Source organism: Phaethon lepturus, unplaced genomic scaffold, assembly GCF_000687285.1.
Source record: "Phaethon lepturus isolate BGI_N335 unplaced genomic scaffold, ASM68728v1 scaffold21001, whole genome shotgun sequence".
Classification (NCBI taxonomy): domain Eukaryota; kingdom Metazoa; phylum Chordata; class Aves; order Phaethontiformes; family Phaethontidae; genus Phaethon; species Phaethon lepturus.
This window is the reverse complement of record NW_010515811.1, coordinates 1-25,559: the sequence shown is the minus strand read 5'-3', so window position 1 is coordinate 25,559 and position 25,559 is coordinate 1. Positions and strand designations below refer to the sequence as shown.

Genomic DNA, 25,559 nt, shown 5'->3' with positions numbered 1-25,559 from the left:
CCCTACACGGCATTGGACGCTTTTACTAAAACTTCCTCATCTATGGGCCAAAAGAGAGACTGCAGGGGTTTCACAAGCAGGGAGAGGGGCACAGGCAGATGAAGTGGTTTCCCCAGGGTTACCCAAGAACCTCTGGCAGAGCTGGTCTGGCCAGAAGACCAGGCTGCCCAGCGCACGGTGAAACCACACGCTTCCAGTGGCGACAGGTAACAGCGAACCAGGCAGCCGTGGATCACCCTCATTAGGTACCATCAGATCCAGAAATTTCACAACCAAAATAACTTCCTTTAGGTCTTGAACTAAAGACCAGAAGACTACCACGTGCTCTCAACCCCGGTCTAAGCCAGGGACTTCCCTAGTCCCGAGGAGCCTTAAGCAAGACCTTAAATGTCCCCGTTACAAAACCTACTTGTTTTTTGAACGCACGAGTACAACTGAACACCTGAAGCCCAGCAACAGCACCAAAGCTGCCACCTGCACGCGTCCCAGGCGCGTACTTTCCCCTTCAGCAGGTTAAAGGACAGTCAGAGGTGTTCCCAGAGGAGCAGGACCAACTCACGCCGATTAGAGCGCCTGGAGGAACGGCGTCCTTGAGAAGCAAGTACGATGCTGGACCTGCCCACGGCTGGGGGAGATCACCGCCGACAGCCTGACCCCGCCGAGGCTGCAAACGCAATTCCCCAGAAGCGGTGCGGAAAAGCAAACGGTAAAGTTATCTCCGAAACGCCTGCTTCTAAGCGGCGCGATCACAGTGATTGCAGAGACTGACATTTGAAAAGCAAGTCCACAGACTAACAGGGATTATCACCACCTACGCACAGCTGACTGATAGGCAAATGCAAAATTAATGCTTTCTTCTTAAGAGATCAATACGGTCTTGCTAACATTAACATGCAGAGCCCATAAAAAAAAAACAAAACAAAAAACCGAACACGACAGAAGCAGAGGCTGAACAACTGACTTCAGGCTCTTAACATCAGAGGACAAAACGTTGCCTTCAAAAATCAGACCAAGTGATGAGCATGAGCCACAGAACCTCAGCTGAGTTCAGGTACCCTCTAACACAGCCCCTCTCATACCTGGAATAACTTATCCATCATCACAAATCATTGCAAAGAAAAATAAACATTTATTCCAGGAACTTCCTCAATTCTGTTTCATGAGCTACAAACAGATCTACAATTACAACACAGACAAAGCACAGGGAAATCGTGGAACCAGCAGAATTACCCCCAACCAAATGTTCTCCCATGGACGATCTTAAATCGACCAAGAAAAGGTAATTTTCTACTTTTTCCTTCTGCCGCCTTCAGAGAGACACACAACGAATCATCTTCTGCAGATTCAAATCAAGAGAGCATTCAAAAAGGGGCTGTTCCGGTGTTACATTGCCCCTCTGGCTCATTCCAAAACCCAGCAGCAATGCCTCCTTTGAAGCTCTAATACAATACTGGAAATCTCAGCACCTAACAATCCTCCCACAAGCCTAGTGACAAGAGGGAGACAAGAGTGACATCCCGGGAAGGGATCTCCTCTGCTCCAAGCCCTACGTGGGGGTGTGCGTTCACACCAAGTGCCAGAACAACACAGAGACACACGTCACATCTGCAGATCAGTTCTCCAATTCTGATCTGCAGACATAAGTTTTAATTCAGAACTCGACGTAGGCATCCGTGGAGTTATGTCAGGAGCAAATGGGGCCTTGGACCTGGAAAAATTCTCCCCTGAAGACATCAAGCTGCAACAAGATAAGCTTGCGCAGACCAAGACTGCCTTGGACGCCCACGCGTTCCTGCAAGAGTTCCAGCTGCTCACTAGCTACCCCAGGAGCTGGAAAAACATTAATGAATACGTTCACACTTTCCACCGGCCACTGGGTTTCCTCCCTGCAGAGACTGCAGGAGGGAAGAGACAAAAAGCCTTGCAAAGCATCCTTTGCATCTGATCCAATCCTACGCAATAAGGACACTCGGAGAACTGCCTCTTTTCTCCCGCTCAAAGCATCTATTTGGCCAGAAGTACAACGTTTCTGACTGGGTAAAATTATTTTCACTGGAGCTATGACAACATTCACCAGCTTTTCTCAGCCTGCCATGTAAATAAGGGACTTTTGTAATATCCTGTGCATACGCTGAGCATGGGAAAAACACCCTTACATAATGTAATGAGCGTTGACGACATGCTTGCTCACATACCCAGCCTAACATGTCCCTCTGGTCATCGGCTCCGGCTACTGAGCTGTATTTGCACAGACCTCAGACTGGTATGCCTTTGGTTCCCGTCCTGGATTTGAGAAGGTAGAAGGGAAAGGGCAGAGCTTACTTTCAAATAATGTGAGATCTCAGAAAAGCATTGCTAATTTGTACAATTATATCCACCAACAAAATTATTAGGGTTAGTATGTTCCCAAATGCCCCAGCTCTAGGAATGACGCTAATGAGAAACACTCGGTTTCATTTAACAAAAAGCTCATTTCCAGCCTTCGTCTTAAAAATAGTATTATAAGAGCCTTCACATGACTGCCTAGTCCACCCTCCAGCCTTGAGGCACACCAGCTAAACTCCATTATTCCCGAAAGATATTAGTCCAGCTGATCCTTAAACACCAACACTGTGGTTCAATAGTTTGCTTAGACCTTGGTTCCGGTATTTCACCATACTAACCAAATACTTGGAGGGGAAGAAAAAGCTCAAAAGACAAGTTTCCATATGCCCACATGCACCTTTAAGTAATAAATAGCCAAAAGCAAGGAAAAAGAAATTTTTTTGGGGGTACAAAACCTGTTTTTAAAGTCAGCTTCATGATTTCTGGGATCCCAAGTGGTGCTTTTAGAAGACGTGGGGTTGACAGAGTTACAAATCTGAAACCCAGCTTCTCATTCAGACCCGCAGAATCCCCCGTCTCCTGTTTATCCACCAGACGTTCCCTCTGCATCCAAGAGATGCACCTGCAGCATTTCTGAAGATCATCCACAAGATTCAAGGGGTTTTATCTCTCCTGCTTCAAACCAGAGCCAAAGCTGCTGAGAGGCACCTCAGGATGGAGACCAAGTGTTGTGAGACTTCTGGACATGTTGCCCAGAATAAAGCCTTCTTCGGTTCACATCTGAGACTGCCCTCTCCCCCATGTCATCACAGAGCCCTTGGGTCCCCAGCCTTTCCCCCACGGAGGGCTGCTAAGGAAGCAGTCGTGCAGTGGGGATCGGTGGAACAAAAGGGGCCCAGCCTGTGTGTTAGAGAATAACCTGAATAATAAGTAACTCAAACATCATCTGCAGGATTTTAAATATGAACAAAATACCACTTCCCAGAAGAGGTTATAGAAACAGAGAGTGGAGCATGAAGGGGAAGAAGGTGTCCCTAAAGACCCAGCCAATTAACATTTCGATAAAATTTGGCCTTTTAACCAGAACTGTGCTGCTTGCTTTTTACCAGAAATGTTCCCAGAGATTTATTTTCCTTTCGCTTGCTAATTAACTTGTCCAGTCATTCCTCTGCTTCTATGTAATTTTAAGGACGGGCTCAAAATCAGATTTTTCTCCTCCCTTGCACCTCTGAGGTCTGTGACACTTGGCAGAAGGCAGCGTAGCGCCGATCAAAGCTGTGTCCTACAAAGCCCTGGATCGGAAGGAGACGCTGGCCCCGGGGAGCTGCTTCTGCGCTGACCACACTCAGCCCAGCCCAGGCAGCTCTGCATCCACCCTCAACCCAGCCTCTTGGGGTGCCTCTTGCTAGCTGCCTCGTGGAGAGCTAAAGATTATTAAAAGGAATAATTATTCCCTCTTTTGCACCCCCAGCCTCCAACAACAGAGGTATCAATTACAGACTTAAACTTTTCATTTTATTTTATTACATGGTGGTAAATGGCTTATTCTACTCAGCTCTCCTGCAGCCTTTTATATCTAAACGTGGTACTGCAAGGTATAAATGGACCATGCATATTCACCTCTTCCAAATTAACAGTGAATGATTTGCACATGTAGAACAAGATCACAGTTAACAACTTTAACACAGCCTGGATTCACCAGGGCTCTTCAGTTCTTTCCTGTATTTACCATTACGCAATTAAATACCTAATTACACAGTCACTGCTAATAGCCAGGGGATGAAATTCAGAGCTTTCTGCTCAGGTCATCCATCTAGACGGGGTCTGAGCTTGACTTTACACCTCATTTCCACAAAGACTGATTGCTAACAGGGAGACAGATGGGCTGCACGCTGTCAGAGGACACGCAGTATTAGTCTTTACACAGTGCCCATTTGGCTAGAGCCATGCAAGGCACAGTTTTTACAATGGTGATAACAGCAGATGATGGGAAACATCAATCCTGGGCAACACTTTTAGGCAGGGTAAAGCCTGATGCCTGGGAGGAGGCCAAGCAACATCACCTTTCTTGGAATAAGGCGGTAACCATTTTCTCTAAGAATGAGAATGTAACTGTCTCCACTTGCTCAGGAGCAAAGTTTGGTGTCCGAGGAGCTAATAACCTCACCAGACCATGCATGGACAAGAGCCAGAGGACAGGGTTTATAGATATTCTGTAGTGTCTGAAATAGGTTCAGGAAAACTCAGAAAGTACCATACATCAGATCTTTTCCACTCATCTACCCCTGGGTTATCATGTCACGATACAACTTCGAGTGCACAGTCGGTACGGAGAAGACATCTGCTCTCAGCAGAACACCCGTCTCCCCAGGCACCACCGCACCAGGGTCCTGCGGTTTGGCGCTGGCTGAGTCAAAACTGAGCAAATGTGCCGACGGTTTTTGGCAGAGAAACACTTCCACCGAAAGCTGCAAGCGCGAGTTGTCGTTTTCAAGGCAACGCCATTTCATGTTTCACAGGCAAACCTACTCTGAAAAGGAGCGTTGAAAACTGGCACTTTCATCTCTCCGAGACACACTCCTCGGGTATATTTAGCATTGTATTCACAGGTCTGGATGATAACAACCAAACCTGTATTCTGCTGCCAGAGGAGACATGTCTGATTCAACTTCTGTCCCTTCCTTTCCCCAAGAAAATGGCATCACAATTATTTTTTAAGCTAAAGACCACCTGAGCTTTTGTAATAAAAACACATTAAAAAAAACCCCACACATTAAAAATCACACACCCTCTTGACTTAAAAAAGTAGCAAGTAACAGCTAACACTGAGCTTGATCCATGTGCTCCCCCCTGCTACTTGCTCATCCACACCTACGGGAGAAGATGAATATTCAACCCTCAAATAAACCCGCTCATTTTGAGAGCCCCAGGACCAGCACTGATATGAAAAACAGTTATTAAGGTTTGGCCATCCCCTTCTCCCCCAAATTCGCCCTCTTGGCCTTTCTGAAAAGTGTTTGGGCCTAAAACCCTAAATGCCAGCGATGTTTCAGACTTTTCCTAAAAACTAACAAAGGAAAGTAAGTGCCACAGAAAGGTAAACCGCTTGCTCCCTAACCCTAGGGGCAGAGCGGGATCCTTACCTGCCAGGGCCTGGTTCACCTTGCTGGGTTTGGGCATCTTGACAGGCAGCTTTGGGGTGCTGGAGAGAGAAAAGAAAAAGGGACAAGCTCAACAGCGTAGCTCAATCACTGACAAAACACAGACAATTTGGCAGTGTGCTGCTCCCTCCTGGGTGCCAGGGCCCTGGATACATTAACATGGATTAATTGCTCAGATGAGTCCCACCTGAGACCCACACCCACAAACCCTTTGCTCAGTGGTCCAGCGGCTCCATTTAAGGAGCCCAGTCCTTGTTAGAGCTACTTAATAGGTCTACTTATCTCTGAGGTGGACCTCAGAGCTATGTTGTAGATGGCTGTTCCCAGTCCCATCTCCTCCTCGCTGGATGCTGGGTCCAACTCATCCCATTCCCTTGCTGGGGTCTGTTGGTAGACCCTGCTGTCAAGCCCCTGCCCTTTGCTGCTCCACCACTGAGCTTCCCATGAGTAGCCAACCTGTACCGCAACAGACTGCTGCACCAGCAGGTCCATGGCATCAGCACGTGGCCAGAAACCGCTGGGATGCAGCAAAGGTGACATGGTCTCCAGCCAGAGAAACACTACTCACCAAAGCGTGAACCCCCATGCTGTATGAGAAGCTGCAGCTGTACTGATCAAAGGAAGGAAGCTTTATCACCTCCCCCTGCTTTCCAGATGGGGAAACTGAAGCAGAGAAAGGCTAAGAAAAGCACTTGAGCACATGCAGCTGCAGCCCTGGGTTGAACAGAATCGGGTCTGGACTCTCCCTGCGCATCTGTGGCCTTACTGCAAGACGTGGGAACAAGGGAGGAGAGGTTGAAGGAGACTTAAAAAAGTTTGGCACCCACCTTCCTTTGGAAATCAAAAGAATTTGGACACCAAACCCCCTCCTCGGGTTGGTAACCTACTTGTTTTGGCAGTGTTTCCCAGCACTGGCGGCTGCACCTCAGGCTAGTTTGGGATGTGTGGGCAGTCAGGGTCATGCAATTAGCTGGCAGCAGGAGTTAGGAAGGAAAGGGTGAGCGGCACCATCAAAGCTGATGAGGGGGTCACTAGAGGAGAAAGCAAGCTGGGTCCACATGAGCAAAGCAGGAACATTTGAAATCCAACATGCTGGCATGGAGAAGCCATCCACGGACTTTGTCTCAGGTGGCACATGTGCCTGTGACAGATGCAGGCTCATACACACCAGCCGCAGTAAATACACGGTGCATCCAGACAACCGTCTCAAAGGACTCCCCAAAACACACAAAATAATATCAAACCTGGCCAGCTTCTTGGGAATTCACGGGCAGACTAAGGTGGTCAAGTGCCCAAATGCCATCCACTGTCTAGGGAGGGAACCTAATTCTCCCCAGCTGGGATGCAAAAGCTGCCACTGTGCCCAAAATACCATCACAGACAGCAGTCCCTCCTTCAGCCTTGCTAAAATCTTTTTCCACATCTCCATGACAATGACCAGAGCCGAAAAGATCTGCGAGTGACCCATGGCTGTCTGCCCCCCTCACGACGGGGATGCACTCCCCCCTCCCTCCTCTCCTCCCTGCCGCAGTTTGAAAGGGGTTCCGCACGCGCGCCGAGCTCCCTGAAGAAACCCCCGGGCAGGACCCAGGGCTTGGCGCTGCGCTGAGGCTGACCAAGCCAGCCCAGCTCTTCCAGACCCTTAAAAAGCTCTCCAGACCGCAGACATTTCCCTTCTGTCTCTTTCAAAGACTGTGTTTTCCCCTCCGTTGTCCCCAGTTTTGCAACGTCTTCAAATGATGCAACGGATTGTTCTCGCCACAGCCCAATTCAAACCCACCGAACACAGTGGAAATCCTCCCCTCAATTTCCAAGGGCTGTGAAACAGATGCCACGACTCCTCTTTATGACTTTTTTTCTTTCCTGATTCAGCCTCTTCGTCACAGCTCTTTCTCAGGTATTTCCCTCCTCCTTCTCTATCTCATCCCTTTGCTTTGTTTCTGCTCCTATGATCCTCTTCAGATGATGGCTAGTAGCAGGGCTGCTCCCTCTCCGGCTGCAGACAAGGAGGGTATTTGAGGACCAGATAATGAAAAGGAACTTGAAAGACTGAAAAATCAGAGAGGCATTGGACCTTCCCTCCTCCAACTGAGCAGCCAAGAAGACAACATGGTGCCTGGGCAGCCCCTCCACCCCAGTCTGTGACCCTGCATGTGACTGATACTGAAGAGCTTGTGCTCCATCGTCAGACTGTGATGTGCAGCAGCCACCCCAGCCGCTTTCACTTTCCCGTGGAAGGTAAAAATACAATAGAGCACAAAGCTGAACCTTCCGCTCTGCCAGGAACGCAGATGGGTAGTGGGGGATCCTTCTAAAGGGCTGGAGCAAAAGGTCATTACACCCGAGGTTGAAGACCGTGAATGCAGAGCTGCTCTGGGAAGGGGATCGCCGGTAACCACACTTCAAGAAGACTGGTAGAGAAATGCTTCACTCTTCCTTCCTGCATTGTAAGGCTCAAGCCCAAGTTGCCCAGGAGCTAGAGCTTCTACAAAGCGAGAAGAGCCCTTGAGATTTGCAGAGGGAAATGGGTAGGCAATTGATGAATTTGCAAGCAATCAAGTTTTAGAAGCCGCAAGTGCTCTGCAGATAAATTACTATCCATCAGCCAGGAAACAGTCGCTGATCAGCTACACTCCTGCTGTAAAGGTGAAGTGTGTCAGCTTTGACTTCTGGAGGCTTTAAGCCAACTGACGTGATGACGGAGAACCCAAATACTTCTTATTTCACACAATCTGAACACACACACGTTCAGTTAGCGGCATCTCAGCCAACAACGTCTTAGGATGTGCTGACCCATGTGCTCGACACCGTGTGAGCGCACCGGCAGGGCCGCCCCGCGCTGTGATTTCCTTTCCATCTGCAGAAAGCCCAGACCTGAGGCTGACGAAATCAAGGGAAATCCACACCGCTTTGAGGTGCCTCTGCCACAAACTGCCTGGGTAGACGTGCAGCCACAGTGCGTAGGAGGAAGTGTTGCCATGCCAGAAAGGGCGCAGAAATGCTACTCGGAGCCTACGCTGGGTCTGACATGGGGTTTTTTTGGAGGAGGAAGGGGAAGAGGTAACAAGGAAGGACAGTGCTATTGTAGGATAACATGAGCTGTGCCTTGATTCCGAGAGCAGGCTCGCCAGCGGCACAGACAGACTTATTTAGTCCACCAGCTCAGACTCAAGCCACTCCTGTATTGCCATACCAGAGCTGGCTTCTCAGGAGCGAGCTGGAGCCAGGCTGGGGTGAGGTCCTGCTGATTTACTCAAGCCAGGCTCAGATAGGAGAAAACTTGATGCAGGCAGGCTGGTGGGGGTCTTGGGCAAGGGAAATCTGGAGAGCATCAGCGCAAGAGCAAGCGCTGCAGCGTGGAGAAATGAGAGGGATCCACCGAGACGCCTGCTCCTGCTGCTGCAGATGAGATTTCTAAGCAGTCAGTGCCTTTGACTCCCAGCCAAGTGTTCAGGCTGTGCTTGCAACACCTGAAAGTCAATGCCTGAATCCTCTGCATATTTCCTGGTATCGATTCCTCCTCCCTGGTTCAATTTTGTCCTGTCATTCGCTGCAGCTCCTGTTCTCCCGCTGCTCTGTGTGCTGGAGGTGACGGACGCAACAGGGGTCACCAGGTTGTGAAGAGAAAGATGCAAAATAAGACACAATCCTCAAAGATTCAGCAAGAAGATCCTGGTAAGATTACCCCTCAACGGTTTCCAAGCAATCTGCTGCGGGGGGCAGACAGGGCAGACTGATATTTCAGCACGACAAAGCCACTTGCTTCTCCAGAATTTCAAGATAGTGCAACACCGGTGAGACAGCAAAGCACAAGACCAGAGAGGAAGTGTGGTGTCCGTGGCTGCTGCCATTTCAAACACTGGGCAGCCAGGTTTGAGCCAAACGTCGCCTAAGCTACATGTACGCAACATCCTAACGGGGCAGAAACGGGGAATTCTGTAGCAATTCACCCTCCCCACCTGATAAGGCCCTTTCGTTCTTCCTCTCGCCCTGCACACCAGCCAACAGGCCGCATAGTCCTGCATCATGGCGTCTTTGGGGCCCTCTGGACAACAGCCAACACTTCTCCCAGATCAGGACTGCGTCCAGCCCTGCCTCACAGTAACACAAAGTGCCACCGCAGCACCCAAAGGTCTAACCCCCTTCCTTGGTCTGACTCAAACTCTTGGCTATAATGCAGCCTCAAAGCTTAAAAAAAATAAAATCTGCAAGAAGGCTGAAAGAACATCTATTTTCTCACTTGGTTGGATTCAAGGACATAATTTTTATAAGTATATGATGACACTAATGACTGTGCAGAAGTTTCTCCTCTACCTTTCTTCTCAAAGCAATGCCAAAACCCAGACCAAATCCCTCTAAAGGAGGACCTTTTGGTGTGCTGCACGCAGCCACGTGGATCCGCGGTTTCACTCCTGGCACCGAGCAGAGGAGACTCCCCTGCTCCCACTCAGGAAGAGTGTGGTGGCAGAACCACGCTGGCTAACAGAAGGCTGCGGGACAAATCCCAGTGGAACCAGCGCCGTGCAGAGCCCCTCCTCACCACCCGAGAAGCTCGCGGGTGCACCCATGGACAAAGCATCTGAAAGGTGCAAAGAAGGAGAGAGCAGTTACTGCTTACAGTTATCGCTTATTCCTCCTGATGCTACGAAGCATGGGTCATGCCCCACGGAAGATTTGGGGGCACACCACCAGACCTTCCTAGGACCACCACGATGCTATAAGTCCCCAAGACCCCCGCTCCCCACACCTTTAAACAAAACCCTCCCTCTGCCCTGAGCTGCCTGCCTTATTTGCAGGCACAAGCTAGCCAGGCACCCAAAGCCACATAAGCTCCGAAGGGCCAGCAGAGCTACAGCGGGGATTTGCCTGGCTGGGGCACTAATTAAAATCTCTGAGAAGATTGCTTCCTGCAGCTTTACTTGCTCACACTCCAAGCAGAGAACTCCTCACCGCCTTTTGGGAACATCCTTCTCTGTAATTAGCCAGCACGGCGCAGGGAGCGGGGCAGCTCTTGCCCCAGGGACGGATGCTTTCCCGCAGCGGGTGGGAAGGCTCACGCGCGGCTGGCAGCCCGGGGAGCTGCAGGCAGCAAGGCGCCGAGCCCCGCTCCACAGAGCCGGTTAACGCCGCTGATGTACGGACACGACCCTTGCCAAGGCACCTTCCATCTGCCCATCTCAGTGCCGCCTGTGAGGGAGGCTGGACTCACGAACTGTGTTTAATACACGGGAGGAAACTAATGCACTAAGAAGCAAAATAACTTGCCCACATGTATTTAACACATCGGCAGCAGAGCCAAGATTTAAGCCTTGGCACTCCTCTCAGGGTTATCCAGTGACTTTGACCCTCCTTGAGAGCACGGGGAAATTAAACCTGCCTCTTGAAGTGCCGGAGCTCCACCCTCTCTCACACCAGCATCCACCCTTCAGCCCCACAGCGAGCAGGAAATATATTTAATCACCGCCAATACCACAAAAGCTCAGGCGCGCCTGCGCTACTAACAGCCCGTACTGGGGGCTATTCCTGCCTGCGTATTAGAAATAACTGTCACAGCCACACAGGGAGCTAGGCAGCTTTCCAGGACGAACTACACCTCTTTCTCAGCCCTGCAGCAGAGACGTCTTCTTCAGTACTGCCATTTTTAGCTGTGTTTCCTAAAGAGACTGGGTGTACACAACTGCACTGTCTTTCAGTCTCTCCCTAATAGCTTCTGAGCCCTTCTGCCAGTTGCAGCTCAGCTTCGAGAGGCAGGAGCTGGGTCATCCCTTGCAAGCTTTGTGAAGATAAGCAGTTTTGTAAAAGAAAGTAATCCACCAGGGCTGCTTTGGAGCCAAAGGCTGTGGGGTGAACACAGCACAACCTTTATTAGACACCAGAGGATCCACCGTGGCCCGCTGCTCCCTTCCCTTCAGTCTCTGAGCATGGGCCAGCACAGGAATTGCACATCACAGCTAAGAGGAATGAGCAATGCTGCGTGCTGGACACAGACAGAAACCTTTCGTGGGATAATTAGTGCGGGATAATTAGTGTGGGATAACTAGCGCCCTGCGTGCACTGCCACAAAGGCCGCACTGTTCAGTGATGCGGGAGGAGACGGGCAGCGCCTGCGAGGGAAGGGGAACTAACCACCACGCCGCGCCAAGCCCAGCTGAGGGAGGAAGACGGGAAACCTGGGGGAGAAAATAACTCAGGAATGTTCTGGGCTTAGGAATTAAATGAAACATATTGTTAGAGTTTGCTACTCAGGTTTCCCCTAATTCACAGAAATTAGAGTACTTTTTGCTGGAACATGGGTTTTCACGAGCCTGAGACCGTAACCCCAGCCAGAAGCAATTACACCCACCCAGCGGCATTTCCGACTCAAAGCCAGCGCAGCGGTGACAGGGGAAAAGCCATCTCGAGCTGTCAGCTGGCACCGACAAAGTCCTTTTCACATACGGCACTACACTGGAAGGCAGAGATTGCCCCCCTAGGTGCATTTGTCTGTCTGGCAGGGAAGAAGGAGAGCACCCTTGGCAAAACTAATCCCAAAGGACTGGAGATCCAGGCATCGTCCATCATCCACGAAGGGCCACCAATGCACATCTTTGTTGTGCCCTTCTCCGGGGTGCATTTGGGTGAGCCCCCAGAGGCTGCCTGCCTCCCTCCGGGCTCAGCACGCAGCCACGGGCTGGATCTGCAATGCACGCACGCTCCTACGAGGGGGTATGGAAAACAGAGGCTTCCAGAGATACGTTTAGTAGAAAACACTGGGTGTTAATGAACAGAAATGGAATTGTAGAGATGAAGACAGGTCCTCATGTCTTGCCCACAAAAGTCCCTCCTGAACAAGCCCTGTAGCCAGGCAAGCGCCCAGTAGCATCCCCACGTCTGGGCCAGGCTCTTCACGTCACACTCGCCATGGCAAGCACGGGCAGCGCACCCATGCTCAGGGCACGCTCGCAGCGCAGCAGGGACGGACAGCCGGCAGAGCAGGGACCAGGGCTCCCAGCTGGGGGTGCCGGCTTTGCACGGAGCGTGCCTGTCACACACGCCTGCCAGCACTCGCATGCTCCCTTCCGAGCGTCCAAAGAGCTGCCGCCTTCCCCGCGTGGCGCGTTCTGCCGTCCCCAGCAAAGACTTAACCGTACCCCAGGAAGGCTGTCACAGCCAGGGATTATTACCAAGACACCAGCCACCTCACCCCTCGCACACCACGAACAGCTGAGCTGCAAAACAGGTTGCAACAGTCAGACCTTGACCAAGGCACAGCGTTGCTCATCCCGTGCCACCGCCGGCACCAGTACCGCAGCAGTCCCAGCGCTCCGGGAGGGCTCTGCCCGCTGCTGCTGTCCTCAGGCCGGCCATTGTGGAGGGTACCAGATGCTCCTGCCACAAAAGCCACCTTCAGCAGTGCTCAAGAAGGGACCGAGCTGGAGCGGCTGAGCAGGGAGTAGACACCAGCCCAGAGGGCTGCTGTGTTAACCCAGCACAGGCTCTGCCAGCAACTTGCCTGTCAAGGGGTTTAACCAGCCGCCGAGAGCTGCTCACTGCCCCGGCAGCTCCCGGGACCCAGAGCTGCCACAACAATGTCATCCCCAGCCGCCCTGGCTGGGCATCCACAGATCTCCTCCTGGCCGTCCCTCTCCTCCTAGCCAGCATCACCTGGGCTGCTGGCTCAGTTCACGGCGAGGACCCTGTGCCACCCCTCTCTAACATCTGCCTCCCATCCTTCCTCCTTTCAGGACAGCCTGTCCCCCCATCAGCAGCTGACAGCACACCCAGACCCTGATCGGCTCCAGACAGGCTTGCAGGGCAATGGCTGCAGCATTTGGTTCTTTGTTTTTATCAGCAACTCCCACCCCAAGAGTCACTTTGCAAACCACGCTGAGGCTCTGGAGAAGGACACGGGCTCCAGGCAGCTGGGCAGCACCGACCAGCAGCTCCTTACTTGGGGCTCCTGCAGGCAGTACCAAGCTCTGGTTCCCAGCCCTATTCAAAGGTGACTGGAACAGAGAAGTATTGCGGATGCTTAAGACACCACGAAAAATCACCAGGTGCAAAGAAAGCACCAGAAAAAGACGGTGAGAAAGAATAAGAGGGTGCAGGAAGTCATTTCACTCAGATGACCCCAAAGAGGGAAAGTCCTGATACGACACCAAGGAAAATATCTGAAGATTCATCATCTTGCTTAAAATACAAACGAGATTCAAAATAAACCTCAAACCCCTGTGCCTCATGTAATTACCAGAATGTGCTTTCAACACCCTTCTAGATCTCTTATCTCTGTATTCACTCAGGGTAGCTTGGACAGGTAAATCAACCCTGGCAACTCCTCCTTTAGTTTCTCAGGTGCTCACACAGTGGTTCAGCACCTGGATTGTTTATGGTGAAATGCATATACTGCTCCGTACACTTCCAGCGGTTTACAAAAGGCGGGAGCAGTCAGACAGCCCTGGCTCGGTCCTTAGTTTAATGCTGGGAGATACTGGGTGCAAGCAGGATCACCAGATGGGCCACAGAGACCTCTGCTAGCAAAGGCTTACACACAGAAAGAGGTAAGACCCTGAAAGCCGATTAGTGGCAATCTGGCTTGGTTTGGGTGCCCAGGCTTCACAGAGGCCATCCTACCAGAACACAGAGAGAAGTGCCCCACTTTGCAAGGGTGACACGGATCTCCCCCAGCCCCAAAATCCCTGCTGGAGCCCAGTGCCGCAGCCCTGCTCCAGCCCACGGGGTTTAACCCACCGTAGCTTGGCCCAGCAGCCCACGTTGTGAAGAGGAGCCAAGCCACCAGCCCACAAGACTGCTTTTCATTTAGCTGGCAAGAGCTGAAAGGCCTGAAGAGAAGTGAAGCCCTTCCTCCCCCACCGGCAAGGTGCAAACACAGCTCTCCTTCAGCTCCAGCCGCTCACCGACGGGAGCTGAAGTCCTGTGCTGTGAGATACGCACCAGTTTCAGCCCTGTCAGAGAAAAGCCACGGTGAAAACAGATCAGCAGCCAGCATGGGTGTCCCATCCAAACAAGCTGGAGCATTTGAGGGGTGACAGCTCAAAGAACCGAGGAAAGCTAGACCTCAGCTAGCACCGCAACAACTGCCAGTCCTTCCTTCAAAGTAACTAGCTCCCTCCAGAAAGCCAGAGCCCACGTGAGCACCCAGCCCAGAGAGGGTCACTGAAGAAAGATGAAGGGAAAGGACGTGGCAAAACACTCACAAGGCAAGGCTGAGCTGGATTTTAAATCACTTACAGTCCTGCTTGTGCTTCCAGTCCTCCAACATCGCAACAGTGAAGCCCCGCAACACCTCAACACGCACAAAACAAATCTCTTCCGTGATTATCCAGTGGCATCTCTGCTCTGCATCAGCAAAGCAGAGATTAGCCTGACGAATAGCCTGGTCACCACTCAAATTGCTAGTGTCACCCCATTGATTTCAGATAAAGAGGGATAAATATGGTTCAAGATATCAAAGGAAGGGGAAAGTAAATTACTGATTTGTTTTCTAAACATCTTCACAATGGATTTTAAAAAATCCTTGATCGACTCTGTGTCTTAGAGTTGGTATTTTTCCTGCTTGTTCACCTTAAAAATGTCCAACGTGGACTTCCTGATTTTGTTAGAGGACTCATGAGGTCTCTGCCACATGAAGCAAGTCCTGTGGTCCCTCCTTGAAGGGGAAGAGCTTTGAACACAGAGCAGTTTTCCACTCTATGTTTACTGCATATTTTTCATTTAATAAGGGTGTTCACAAGTCTCCTTTTCATTCACTAAACCCCCCTCAAAGTTGTTTTTAAGTGTAACCAGAAATGCCACCAAACACTTTTAATTTCCTCAAACCAGCAGTATGTCAACCTAACTGCTTTCTCCAGTAGTTAAGGGAGACTAGTAGACAAGGACTAGATTTCAAGTGGGAGAAAAGAAGAGAAAAGCAGACGAGAAGCCTTCTCACCCACTGTACAGGACAAAGGCACAAACACCTCTCTCAGTCTAGGGAGAGGACCCTTATAAAGTCCTCTGGGACAGAGAGGCTCCTAGATAATGAAGACCTGAGCACAGCAGGTCTCTCAAACACATGCACAGTATTTAAACGTGAATTAGGGTCTGTACCTGACTCCGTTAGAGGCAGACAGTCCTGTGCTGGGGCCCCCAGCTTGAGGCAAAGCCCAGGTGCTCTGTGCATTGAGTCTCGGTGTTGACCTTGCTCCAGACAAAGTCGGTTTGTTATAGGGCACGAAGCCAACACTGGAAGAACTTACTGACGCTGTCCTACCGGAAACATGATGAGTAGCGGAAGAGTTGGGAAAGTTTATCATGGAGTGGCGGTAACGTGTGGTGATGGGACCAGTCCCACCATTTAGCCAGCACTGCTGGCAGGAACAAGCCACCCCTGTGTGAAGGGGTGCCGGGGAGGCCGTCACCGGGTACGGGGCATCCAAGCGCCTCTGAACGCCACGGCGGAACCTCGTGGTCTTGTTGGTCTGGACTTGAGCCACAAAGTCAACTTCATAGTTGTAGCCCAAGGGTCCGAGATCTATTCGCTGGTGGTTCGTGGCACGGGCTTGCTCCAGGAACACGCAGACATTCATCTCGTAAGGGGACCATCCGCCTTCGTCGTTCTGCCACTCCCAGACAATGCCCTGCCCGGCAGCGGAGTCCCCAGGGAAGAGGTGCCTGCGGACGGCCCGCATCGTCCCTGTGTGGGGAGAGGGAGAAGAATAAATAAAATCATTTTGTGAGCAGAGAGTTAAGGCGGGGGTGCTATCACAGGGACTTGTTTCTGCATAGATCTGTGGTGTCTACGTCGGGGTGGCCTTCCTCACCTCTCCCTCAACAGGGGCACTAACAGACTTTCTCTTCCAGACAGGGCTGGGTTTGCTCATGAAGTTTAGAGAAATGCAATACCCCCGAGATCCCTGTCCCTCTGCCAAATCTGATTGCAGGCTGGCAACAGGTTCAAAAGCTGCTGGGAGGAAGGGTGGGAAAGGAGGGAAGGAGAGAGGATGCAGAAACAGACACACCCGAGCACAAAGGCACAGCAATCACATATGCCTCCCTGACATTAAAAAAAAAGTAAAAAAAAAAAAAAAATCAGGCTGAGACACAGATCTGGTTAAAAAAAACCCCACCAACTCCCACAGCCTTGACAACAGAGTAACTATAGAGACGCGACACCATCGGGAAGTGCTTTGCAGGAGCGTTTATGGGGCTAAATGCCCACTTCGCTACCCAAGGGTCTGGGCAATTTTGCTCATGAGGGAGTGGGTGAAGTCCCACAAGGACAAGGACTTTGGAGAGGAGACAGACAGGGCCAGCTTCTCCAGGCTCCTGACTGCTGGGAGATACAGCAAGACTAGGGAGGACGAGACAACGAAGTAACCTGGAAGCTGGAGAGAGCAGCTGTTCAGACAAAGAGATAAATGAAAGCAGACACACTACTCTTGCAAGGCCATGCGACAGCAGGAGCTCGAAACTCCCTGGAAGCCTGGCTCTCCCGGGTGACTTCACTCCTGGTTTATTCCTTTCTTTAAGAAAGGAGAAGCCTAATGAGGGGGAGGTAAGCCACCCAACAGGACAGAAGCTCTGCAACCGCTGCAAAAACAGGTTCCTGCAGCAGGGTCGAAACTGCTGCTGCTGGAAAAATCCTCAGCAGTACTCTGCACTGAGAACGAGGAGCCCGGAACGCCGCGGGGCAAGCAAGTCTGGGGATGCAGGCAGGTGGGGTTGAATAGGGGTGCAGTGAGTCGTTACAACACAGGAGTTCAGAGAACAGCAGCACTGAGAGGGGAAAAAATAAAATAAAGCCTCCTAAGAGGTCAGGAGTTATGACCTAAGCTCCAAGACCACAGGTAAAAACAGTATCCACACCTAAAGCCTGTGAAGAACTGCCCCAGGATGCTGCTGGTGGTTCCGTGGGCGGCAGGCAATCCAAGGGAGCTTTACGCCTAACAAGCACACCCCAAGGAAGAGGGAGGACAGCCCACGTGGGACTCCACGCTGCCAAAACCCAACTGCTACCTGTGTTCAGGCTCTGGCTGGCTGAATGCTGGCTTGAGTATCTCTGCCTCATGCTGCTGTTATTTCTACCTCCTGCTTTTGGGGTACTGCAGAAACTGCTAAGACTTGACTCAAACATTAAGGGCATTAACCACCTCCTCGCTGCTAAAAATTCTGTTCAACAGCATGATAGTCACATCCCTGCTCCTATCACACTCCGAGGCTTCTTTGTTAATTGTGCTGGTGGTTTCTGCACAGCGCTTTGGTGGTCAGACTACAACAAGACCCTGTGCCGGGGGTGCAGGTATGTCCCACGTGTCATTGCAGAAACTAAATCGGGAAAGACAGATCTGAGCTCCAGAGCTGACATAAAGGCTGAGGCTCTCTCAAAGGCAGAATGTGCCAGACCAAGGAACAGCAGGACTCCTGTTCCTGCTGGGGAGCTGAAGGGACTGGGGACCGGAATGGCTTGCCTCAGCCCATGCAGGCGATGAGCAGCCAGGAAAGGTCCAGCACTTGCTTCCAACCTCTGCTTCAGCATCCAGAGCAGCACCAAGCATCCCACTTACTGCGGAACGGGACTCTCCAGCGACACCATCCAACAGACAACATCTCATCAGCACACCTAAAAAGCTACTAGCATCCAGTGAAACACAGCAACCTCCCTGGTAAGAACTCGGATTGAACCCCAATAGCTCAACCACAAAGCCCAGGGATTCCCGTGGGACCAGACCTTCTTCCAGCAGAAGTGCAGAAGGTGTCAGCAGAACCAAGGTGACCTTCCCCAACCAGGAATCAACACCTTACGTGGGAAAGCAGATGAAACAGCCAAGAGCAAACACTAGCAATGACTGCTCCTATCCAGCAAACAAGTCCCACTGAATTTTAGAAACATACAACCTATGGCCTTCACAAGCGAGCAACATCAGGGATGACCCCCTGAGCAGGAGGACTGGGGATGAGACCGGGCTGGAAGTGAGATGGTGTGAAATGAACTACATTTAGAGATGAGTGCAGGGAGTCTGCTCCCAGGAGAAAGGGGACTACCACAGGTAAAGCAAGGTGTCAGAAAGCCCCGCGGGACACATCTCAGAGGAGATTAGCAAGGCTGTCCCTGCTCCATTGGCAGGTCAGAAGCTAAAAGCAGCACAGAGAGGACTTGAGGAGTTTGTAAGCAACCTGTATTTTTAACATCCCAAAACAGCACCGGGGACAAGAGCTTTTAGGAGTCAGTAACAAGACCAAAGCCATGCACTTGGAAAACATCCCCCTTCCCACAAGCTGGCAGGGAAACTGGCATTCCTCTCCAGGGTGGGCAAACAGCTGTGGCAAGAGGACAACTCCTGCTGCTCCCCTGCATTCACTCCCAGCTAATCGGCCTCGGCCAGCAGCTGAAGCCCATGGCTAATCCTGCCCACAAGATCCCTCTGCACAGCTGTCATTCCCTGTTGGTGGGGATGCTGGTCCCATTAACACTGGCTTCCTGTTATTCTCCCTGGCTTCCTTTGAAGAGCCTATTTGTCTGTCTAATAGCTAATGAGCAGAATACAACAGCCTATTTTTTGCTCTGTTTAAAGATTTTTCATGGGGATGTTTCCTGCAGAGATTCTTTTCTCCAGCACATGACAAAGGTCAGCTGGCTGTTTGCTTGGAAAGGTTCACGTTTAAGGCAGAGCCCTGCAGAGTGAAAAAGCTTTACTTAGAACTGGGCCATTGAAAGGGGATATGAGAGCGTTTCCAATAGTCACGTTGCAGAGCACACAGGTACTGGTGGAGGGAGGCTCACAGACCTGGCCGCTCTGATCAGCATCCCTCCAAATCATATTCAGTGAGAAACGCTGCAGGAGAGCTGTGAAGTGGAATCAGACCATTTGTTATTAACGATGCAACCACAATCTCATCCAAGGAAAGACGAGATGATGTCAGCCAACATAATTTCCAAAATTCTATGGGGCTGTTCCCTACAGATGACCAACTCCAAACCATCCTGGGATGGACAATATTCACTAGGTGTTTTGAGATCTTTCACAAGGTCTGAAAAGATATAAAGACTTTCGTAGAGAGAGAGCTCCACTTGTGGAGAAGGATGTCCCATTCACACTGGGACACATCTTTCAGTCTCTCACAGACACTCCGCTCACCCTCACCAAACTGGGCCATTTCCTGACAACACTGCTGTCCATGTGTTGGAGCACTGGTCGAAAGGACAGGAGGCTGGAAGGTTTCTTCACAAGTTTGGTGCAAACTAAACAAGAAACAGCCGCTAATGCCAGCTCTGGTGCTCCATGCTGTATTGCTCAGAGCCACAGCTTCAGCAGAGCTTCCAGGTGCTCAAACAGGCCACGCTGAGCCAGACTTGTCAAGGCACCCAGCTAAGAAAGCTCCTCACCAAGACACCCCTAGGAAAAACTAATCCCAAGGTCACCAAGTCAGAATAAAAACATGGATGCAGCTGTGATGACCACTGGCATTTGCTCCAACCAACTCCCCTTCCTGCAGTAATTACTCGATTGTGCAGTCGATTCAAGGTATTGCTCACCTACTGCTTCAAATGGCAAGAAACCAGAGCACTGCCCATCTCTAAAGCTTGGGGTGATGCTTGGCTGTGCCTTGGGGCGATGGGAAAAATGCTGGCAAAGGGGAAACTGATGCACGGAGAATTTCCAAGCAGCCATTCATTCGGGGTGTGTAATTTGGGATCTCCCTGATTTTCCAGGGATGAAGAACATGCATTCCACCCCTGCCCCCTAAGCTACAGCTGCTCAGCACATCTGGAGCAAAAGTGGGTAGGAGTCATCTCAGCGAATTCTGAGCTGCTAGCCTCAGTGACCCCAAGAGAGACGAGATGAGAATGAAAATTAGGTCTCAATTCTGCATTAAGACCAGCCTGCCCTTCCTCCCAGGGAGGAAGCAAGCCAGCCTCATATAGCACAAGTGCGGGGAGTATTCTGCTGCAGCATCACGGCGTTCTGTGGGGGCTGCGGGCTTTCGCGAAGCAGCTTGTGCAGGGCGGCGTGCCAAGGTAAAGCAGCTGGCACTCCAGTCGCAGAGGGAACAACGGATTCAAATGGGAGGGTTTGAATCGTAAAAAGGCCTTTTTATGCGAGCGGTCTTGAGTTGGATGTGGGTGGGAGCAGGAAGAAAGTTTGCAGCTCTGAGCTCCAGAGGCCCCGTGATAAGGCTACTTAAGAGATCACCCCCGCCTGCCTGCCCCCAGCCCCACAGATCCACAGCACCCAACACAGATTTGCTCACGTGCTAATATGCTGGGCAGCAGACAGCATCAGGAGAGAAGCAGACACACCACCCATGAAAAAACTGCCCAGCAGTGACAGCAGAGCTTTGTAGGGCTCTCCCGTGCAGAACAAGGTCCCCCTTATCCCCCAGCATGCAAGCAGCCTCATCAAAACCCCAGCATGGGCAGGGAAGCTCCCTTACCTGTATCCTGCCGGAACTGTGTCAAGCTTGGGATGTCGATGACGTAGGGGGCCAAGACAGGATCCGCATGTCCCAGAGGGATGCTGCTGACATGCCCCGAACGCCGGCCCTTCTGCTGAGAGGCCTGAAAAACCTGTTCAATGTAGCTGCAGACGTTCCCTCGGTACGGCCTCCACCTGCCAAACTCATCCTGCCATTCCCACACCGCCACTGCCGTGGAGCTGCTGCTGTGCCCCGGGGCAGAACCGGGGAGTCCGGATGGCCCGGCCGAGCCGCTTCCTGCTCCCTGAGCTGCTGCCATGTTCCTCCCTGAGGTCTGGGCAGGCCGCGATTGGAAGTGGCAGTGGTGCTGGCTGGCCTTACACCATTTTCTTCTGGGGCACCTGCAGCAAGAAACAAAGAGAGCACACAGAACTGAGAATGATGCCCCAAATCCACCCCACCCTGCATCCATACCCCACAAGCCATTCAAGAGAGGGAGAAACAAGCTCAGCCTTTCACAGAAGATGCTTGCTATGCATTTAGGATACTACAGAGAAGCGGGTTGGCCTCACAACCCTCTAGTTGAGAGCAAACAAGGTACCACCACCCACTCCCTGCCAGTGCCAGCAACTTTTCTTGCCTATGTAGAGCAAAAACACTTTAGGGAGATTCTGCTTCCTGTGGAACGCAGCACCAAACACCACCCGAGTCACTGCAGATCCGTACAAAACCAGCCCAGAGCCACTGCGGATCTGCATCAGGCAGATCTGTAAGCCCTGAGTTCAGACCCACTAGCCAGGAGTGTGCCAAGGCAAGCAGCCACTCCGCACCCTTCCCCAGCCACACTCAGCACCACTCCTGGCAGCGTTACACTCTGACCACCCCGACGTGAGCCACCAGCTTGTGAGCAGGAGCTCCCCAAGCACTTCTGCACCAGTGACTTGGTTACACAAGTGGTTCCCAAGCTCTTCTCACTGGTCTGAGCTCCAGGACTACAACATCAGCTCCATTCAGGCTTCTGACTGCTCAGCTTTGATCCAGGGTCAGTCCCTTGACTCATTCGGTGCAGCATTACACATGCACACAAAGCCAGAAGACAGTTCTTTACGTACAGTCTGCAAATCACAGTAATATATACGTTGAGCATGATCTGTGCGAAGAATGGGTGGGAGGGAGTACGGAAGCAGTAGGAGGAACACAGGGCATGATAAACAGCTTGTGCTGAGGGCAGTGATTTAGCAGGTCCTCAAGATCGCAGCACACCTAGCTGCAGCTTCTCAGGTTGGAAAACAAGGAACATCTTGAAAAGGGACAATCTGCATCAACAAAGACTCAAGCCAGACACTCAAGCCATTAAGAGATGATTTGGAGAAGAACAGAGAACAGGATAGGAGCCTTAAGAGAGCGCCAAATAAAGACACAAAGGCCGGTGAATAAATCCTAAGGACTCAGAGACAGGACTTAGAGCACAGACAAAAAGATCACCACTCTCAGCCCCCAAGGGATGTAAAAAAGCAGACCCAAAGCCAGACCATCCCCCTTGGTGCCCCATGGTCACCAAGCTGTCCAAGAGACACCAGAGGTCTGGTATTTGGCACTCCTTGTCTGCTGTGTCACTGCAAGGAATCCTGTCCAGACCAACTGGACACATATGATTTGGTGCCTGAATGCTGGACAACCACTTGGAGATGCCTGTGTTGGTACTCGTGAGCTGGTAGGTACAACTGAATGAGTGAAATTAATTTTGTTTTAAAATAAAGTCACCTTCTTCCTCCTAAGGGTCTCCCATCATTGATTGCTCGCTTAACTCCCAGCAGTCAGCAGGGAGCTATGAGCTTCCTTCCTCTCAAATGGAAAAGTTCAAGTCTCCCAAGAGGCAGAGCAGCAGTGGGTGGCTTCCACCGGAGGATGCCATCTGCGCAGAGAATGACATCCCTGCCGGATGGGGGAAGATCCCACGCTCCGTGGAGCGTCCCATCCATCACGCTTGTGTGGCTTGCTAGCTTAAAAAAGAAATAGAAAAAGAGCGAGCGAAGAACAGACACGCCCACGTGTCTGCATTTATAAGAGGAAAGCAACACTTTCTCCAGGAATTCATTGTAAATTAGTTTATGAGCTGCTCTTGAGATTTTTACAGAACACCCCCAGCTCAACTGCTGCTGGTGACAAACCACTCCAGATCACCAAGATCCTGGTCTCTCCAATCCATCTTTTCCATGTAATTCATTCTCCCCTAACCAGAGACAGTTATTTTACTACTCAAAACAGCAAATTAAAACTTGAGGTATCAACACGTGCCTCCGCCGGTTCTTTTTATGGCAGGTTTCATAACAACACATCTCCTCCGCAGGGACCACCAGCATGTCCACGCTCGGCTCGGACCAGTGTGAGTCAAAGCAGGGCTGCAGAGTTTTCTGTCCTACCCACCTGCATTAGGTGCTCTGAAACCCAAACAGAGAACCAACACCTTTTTCCCCTCCTGAAGTTGTTGTTACCAAATATTCATCTGCACATCCCACAGCCACAAGCAGAGCAGGAGAGCAGAGGGAGGCTGCTTGGAGGGAGTCAGAGATTCGTTTTCCTTCCTTTTTGAAACACAGCAGCAGGAAACGGGAAAAAAAAGAGGGCATCCCAGCAGAAAAGCCACCTCCTTTACGTACCCCCTTGCACCGGCTGGGACACTGGCTAGGTGAGAAAAGCCCATTGCTCACCTCCTCGGATGGCAGCGATGCTTTGAATCCGGGACCACACGCAAAGGTACCCAGACCGGCTGCACGTGAGCGTCGCGTGCTCCGACATTCGCTTCCCCATCAGAATGGAAAAAGTATTTCCTGCGCTGGGACTGCTGGTCCAAAGGAGGAGCAAGGGGCGTATTTCAGCCTCCTGCCAGTTCTCGCTGCTGAACGCTGCTCGAGCCAGCAGCTGTTTGCAGGGATTGAGAAGCAAGGAATGTGGGAGAGCTTCAGTAAGCCAAAATTACACAAGTCCCTGAGTTAGGGCAAACGAGAAAGCAAAGGCCTGAAGTTGCAGTTCCTTCCCCCGCTCTGTGAACTCAGCGGCACACAAATATTAAAAGCTGAGAAATCCAATACCGGAGCTGCTCGTGGGGTTGTCAGCCTACCCTCCCTGGGCTGCTGTGTGTGTGACACCAAGGCAGAAAGGGTCTGGGGTAGGCGGCTAACGGAGCTGCATGGAGATGGCTGGCTGTGGCCCGGGGCGCGTTACACGTCCCGCTTTAGCAGCGCTGCGTTATGGATGCCAGCAGCAGCAGTTCAGCTGCACCAGCTCCTTCACGCTGCCTCTGACCTGGGAAGATTGGCAGCCCAGCTACATGCCTTTGCTAAAATCCCACGGACGGTAACAATTCACCTTGAGCTTTAAAAATGCCTGGAAAAGCTAAAAGTCATACCAACCCCTAAAAGCTATGTTTATTTAGCAAACAGTCCTGGCTCCAATTAGAAATCCTACAGGCCACCTTGCCCCAGATGAAAACAAAACCCTGACTACTTGAAGCAGAAACTTAAAATATTCGGGCCGGCTGCCCTGCACTTAGGAGGTAATTTGTAACATGGTCTCAGATCTTGAATTTGGATTTGTTTGGTTGGATCTTTACATCCCAGCACAACCTCTGAAACGTTTTCCCACATGGCTTTAATCAGGGATTTGAACAGGAAAAGAATTGGGTGCATTTGGGTTGTGTTGCCCAGCAGATTCACTCCCTGCTCCTCAAGCCCCAGCAAATGGTGGTGAGAAAACTGGGGAGGGGCGGGTGGGAATTAAAGCATTTGAAAGACATGTTTAATTCCCAAACCTGTTCTACTTCCAGAAAGCAGAATTTTGTTTCGCTTTAGATGCAGGATCTTAAAATTCATGGTTCTGAGATGATTTCTAAAAATGCCAAGTCCCTTTTTAAGTTTCTGAACTGAAATTGCCAGCACTGATAAAAGCGTAAATGATACACTAGCTTGTACCTGGAAAAGAAAAGGCCTCAGGAGCCCTTGAGCTGGGCTGCATTAAAAAAAATTAAAATAACCAGGCTGGTAAAACAGAGACTTTTCAGCAGGTTGCTCAGAAGAGAAGGTGCCCAGGAGGGATTTGTTAAGTGCCACTACCACCACATGAGAGATTGGACTGGAAGGGTTATAAAGGGGCCACGAGAAAAGAGGACACACGGATCGGGAGAGCACGTAAAGCACAGGGAGGCAGCGGGGCTGTAATAAGCCCGTGACCCCGTCCAGGGCGCACAACTGGAGCGGCATTACAGGTGTCCTGGGCCACCCTGACCCCAACCCACCCAGCCAGGGCCCCCCACATCATCCGATCTGCACTTCTAATGGTGAGAGAACCGACGTCTAAGCACGCCTTTCCGTGCACGAGCACCCAGCACCAACTAGCATGCAGCTAGCAGCGACCAAGGGCAATACTAGAGCAAGGCGGTAGAGGGGAGGTCGAATTAAGAACTCCAGTGGCGCAGATCGATCTCCCCTCAACACAGTCCTGCCGTCTCCCAGCCTTTGCTGATCCTTGCGGCACAAGGTGGCCGGGTTGACAGCCAAAAGAACAGGAGAAATAAAACCCGGCCGCTCCAAACCTGGACTCCTTCCATTCAAAACAAGCTTCAAGAGAGTTCCCTTCGGAGGGGAAAATAAAGACCGCAACTGAAGCGGAACAAAGCGTTTG

At 51.2% G+C, this 25,559-nt stretch overlaps 1 protein-coding gene across 1 annotated transcript in view; it reads right to left on the bottom strand.

Annotated features, from left to right (window-relative positions):
* The window catches only part of LOC104627581 (probable E3 ubiquitin-protein ligase DTX2), a gene marked incomplete at its 3' end in the record, with an annotated part of 22,856 nt that extends 1,586 nt beyond the window's left edge, over positions 1 to 21,270 (bottom strand). Inside the window, exons 1-3 of the mRNA XM_010295895.1 lie at positions 20,898 to 21,270; positions 15,573 to 16,158; positions 5,469 to 5,527 (exon numbers count right to left, since the gene is read on the bottom strand). Of these exons, the coding sequence (XP_010294197.1) occupies positions 5,469 to 5,527; positions 15,573 to 16,158; positions 20,898 to 21,198 (946 nt within the window). The remainder of the gene's footprint in view (positions 1 to 5,468; positions 5,528 to 15,572; positions 16,159 to 20,897) is intronic.
* Between the last annotated feature and the right edge of the window lie 4,289 nt (positions 21,271 to 25,559).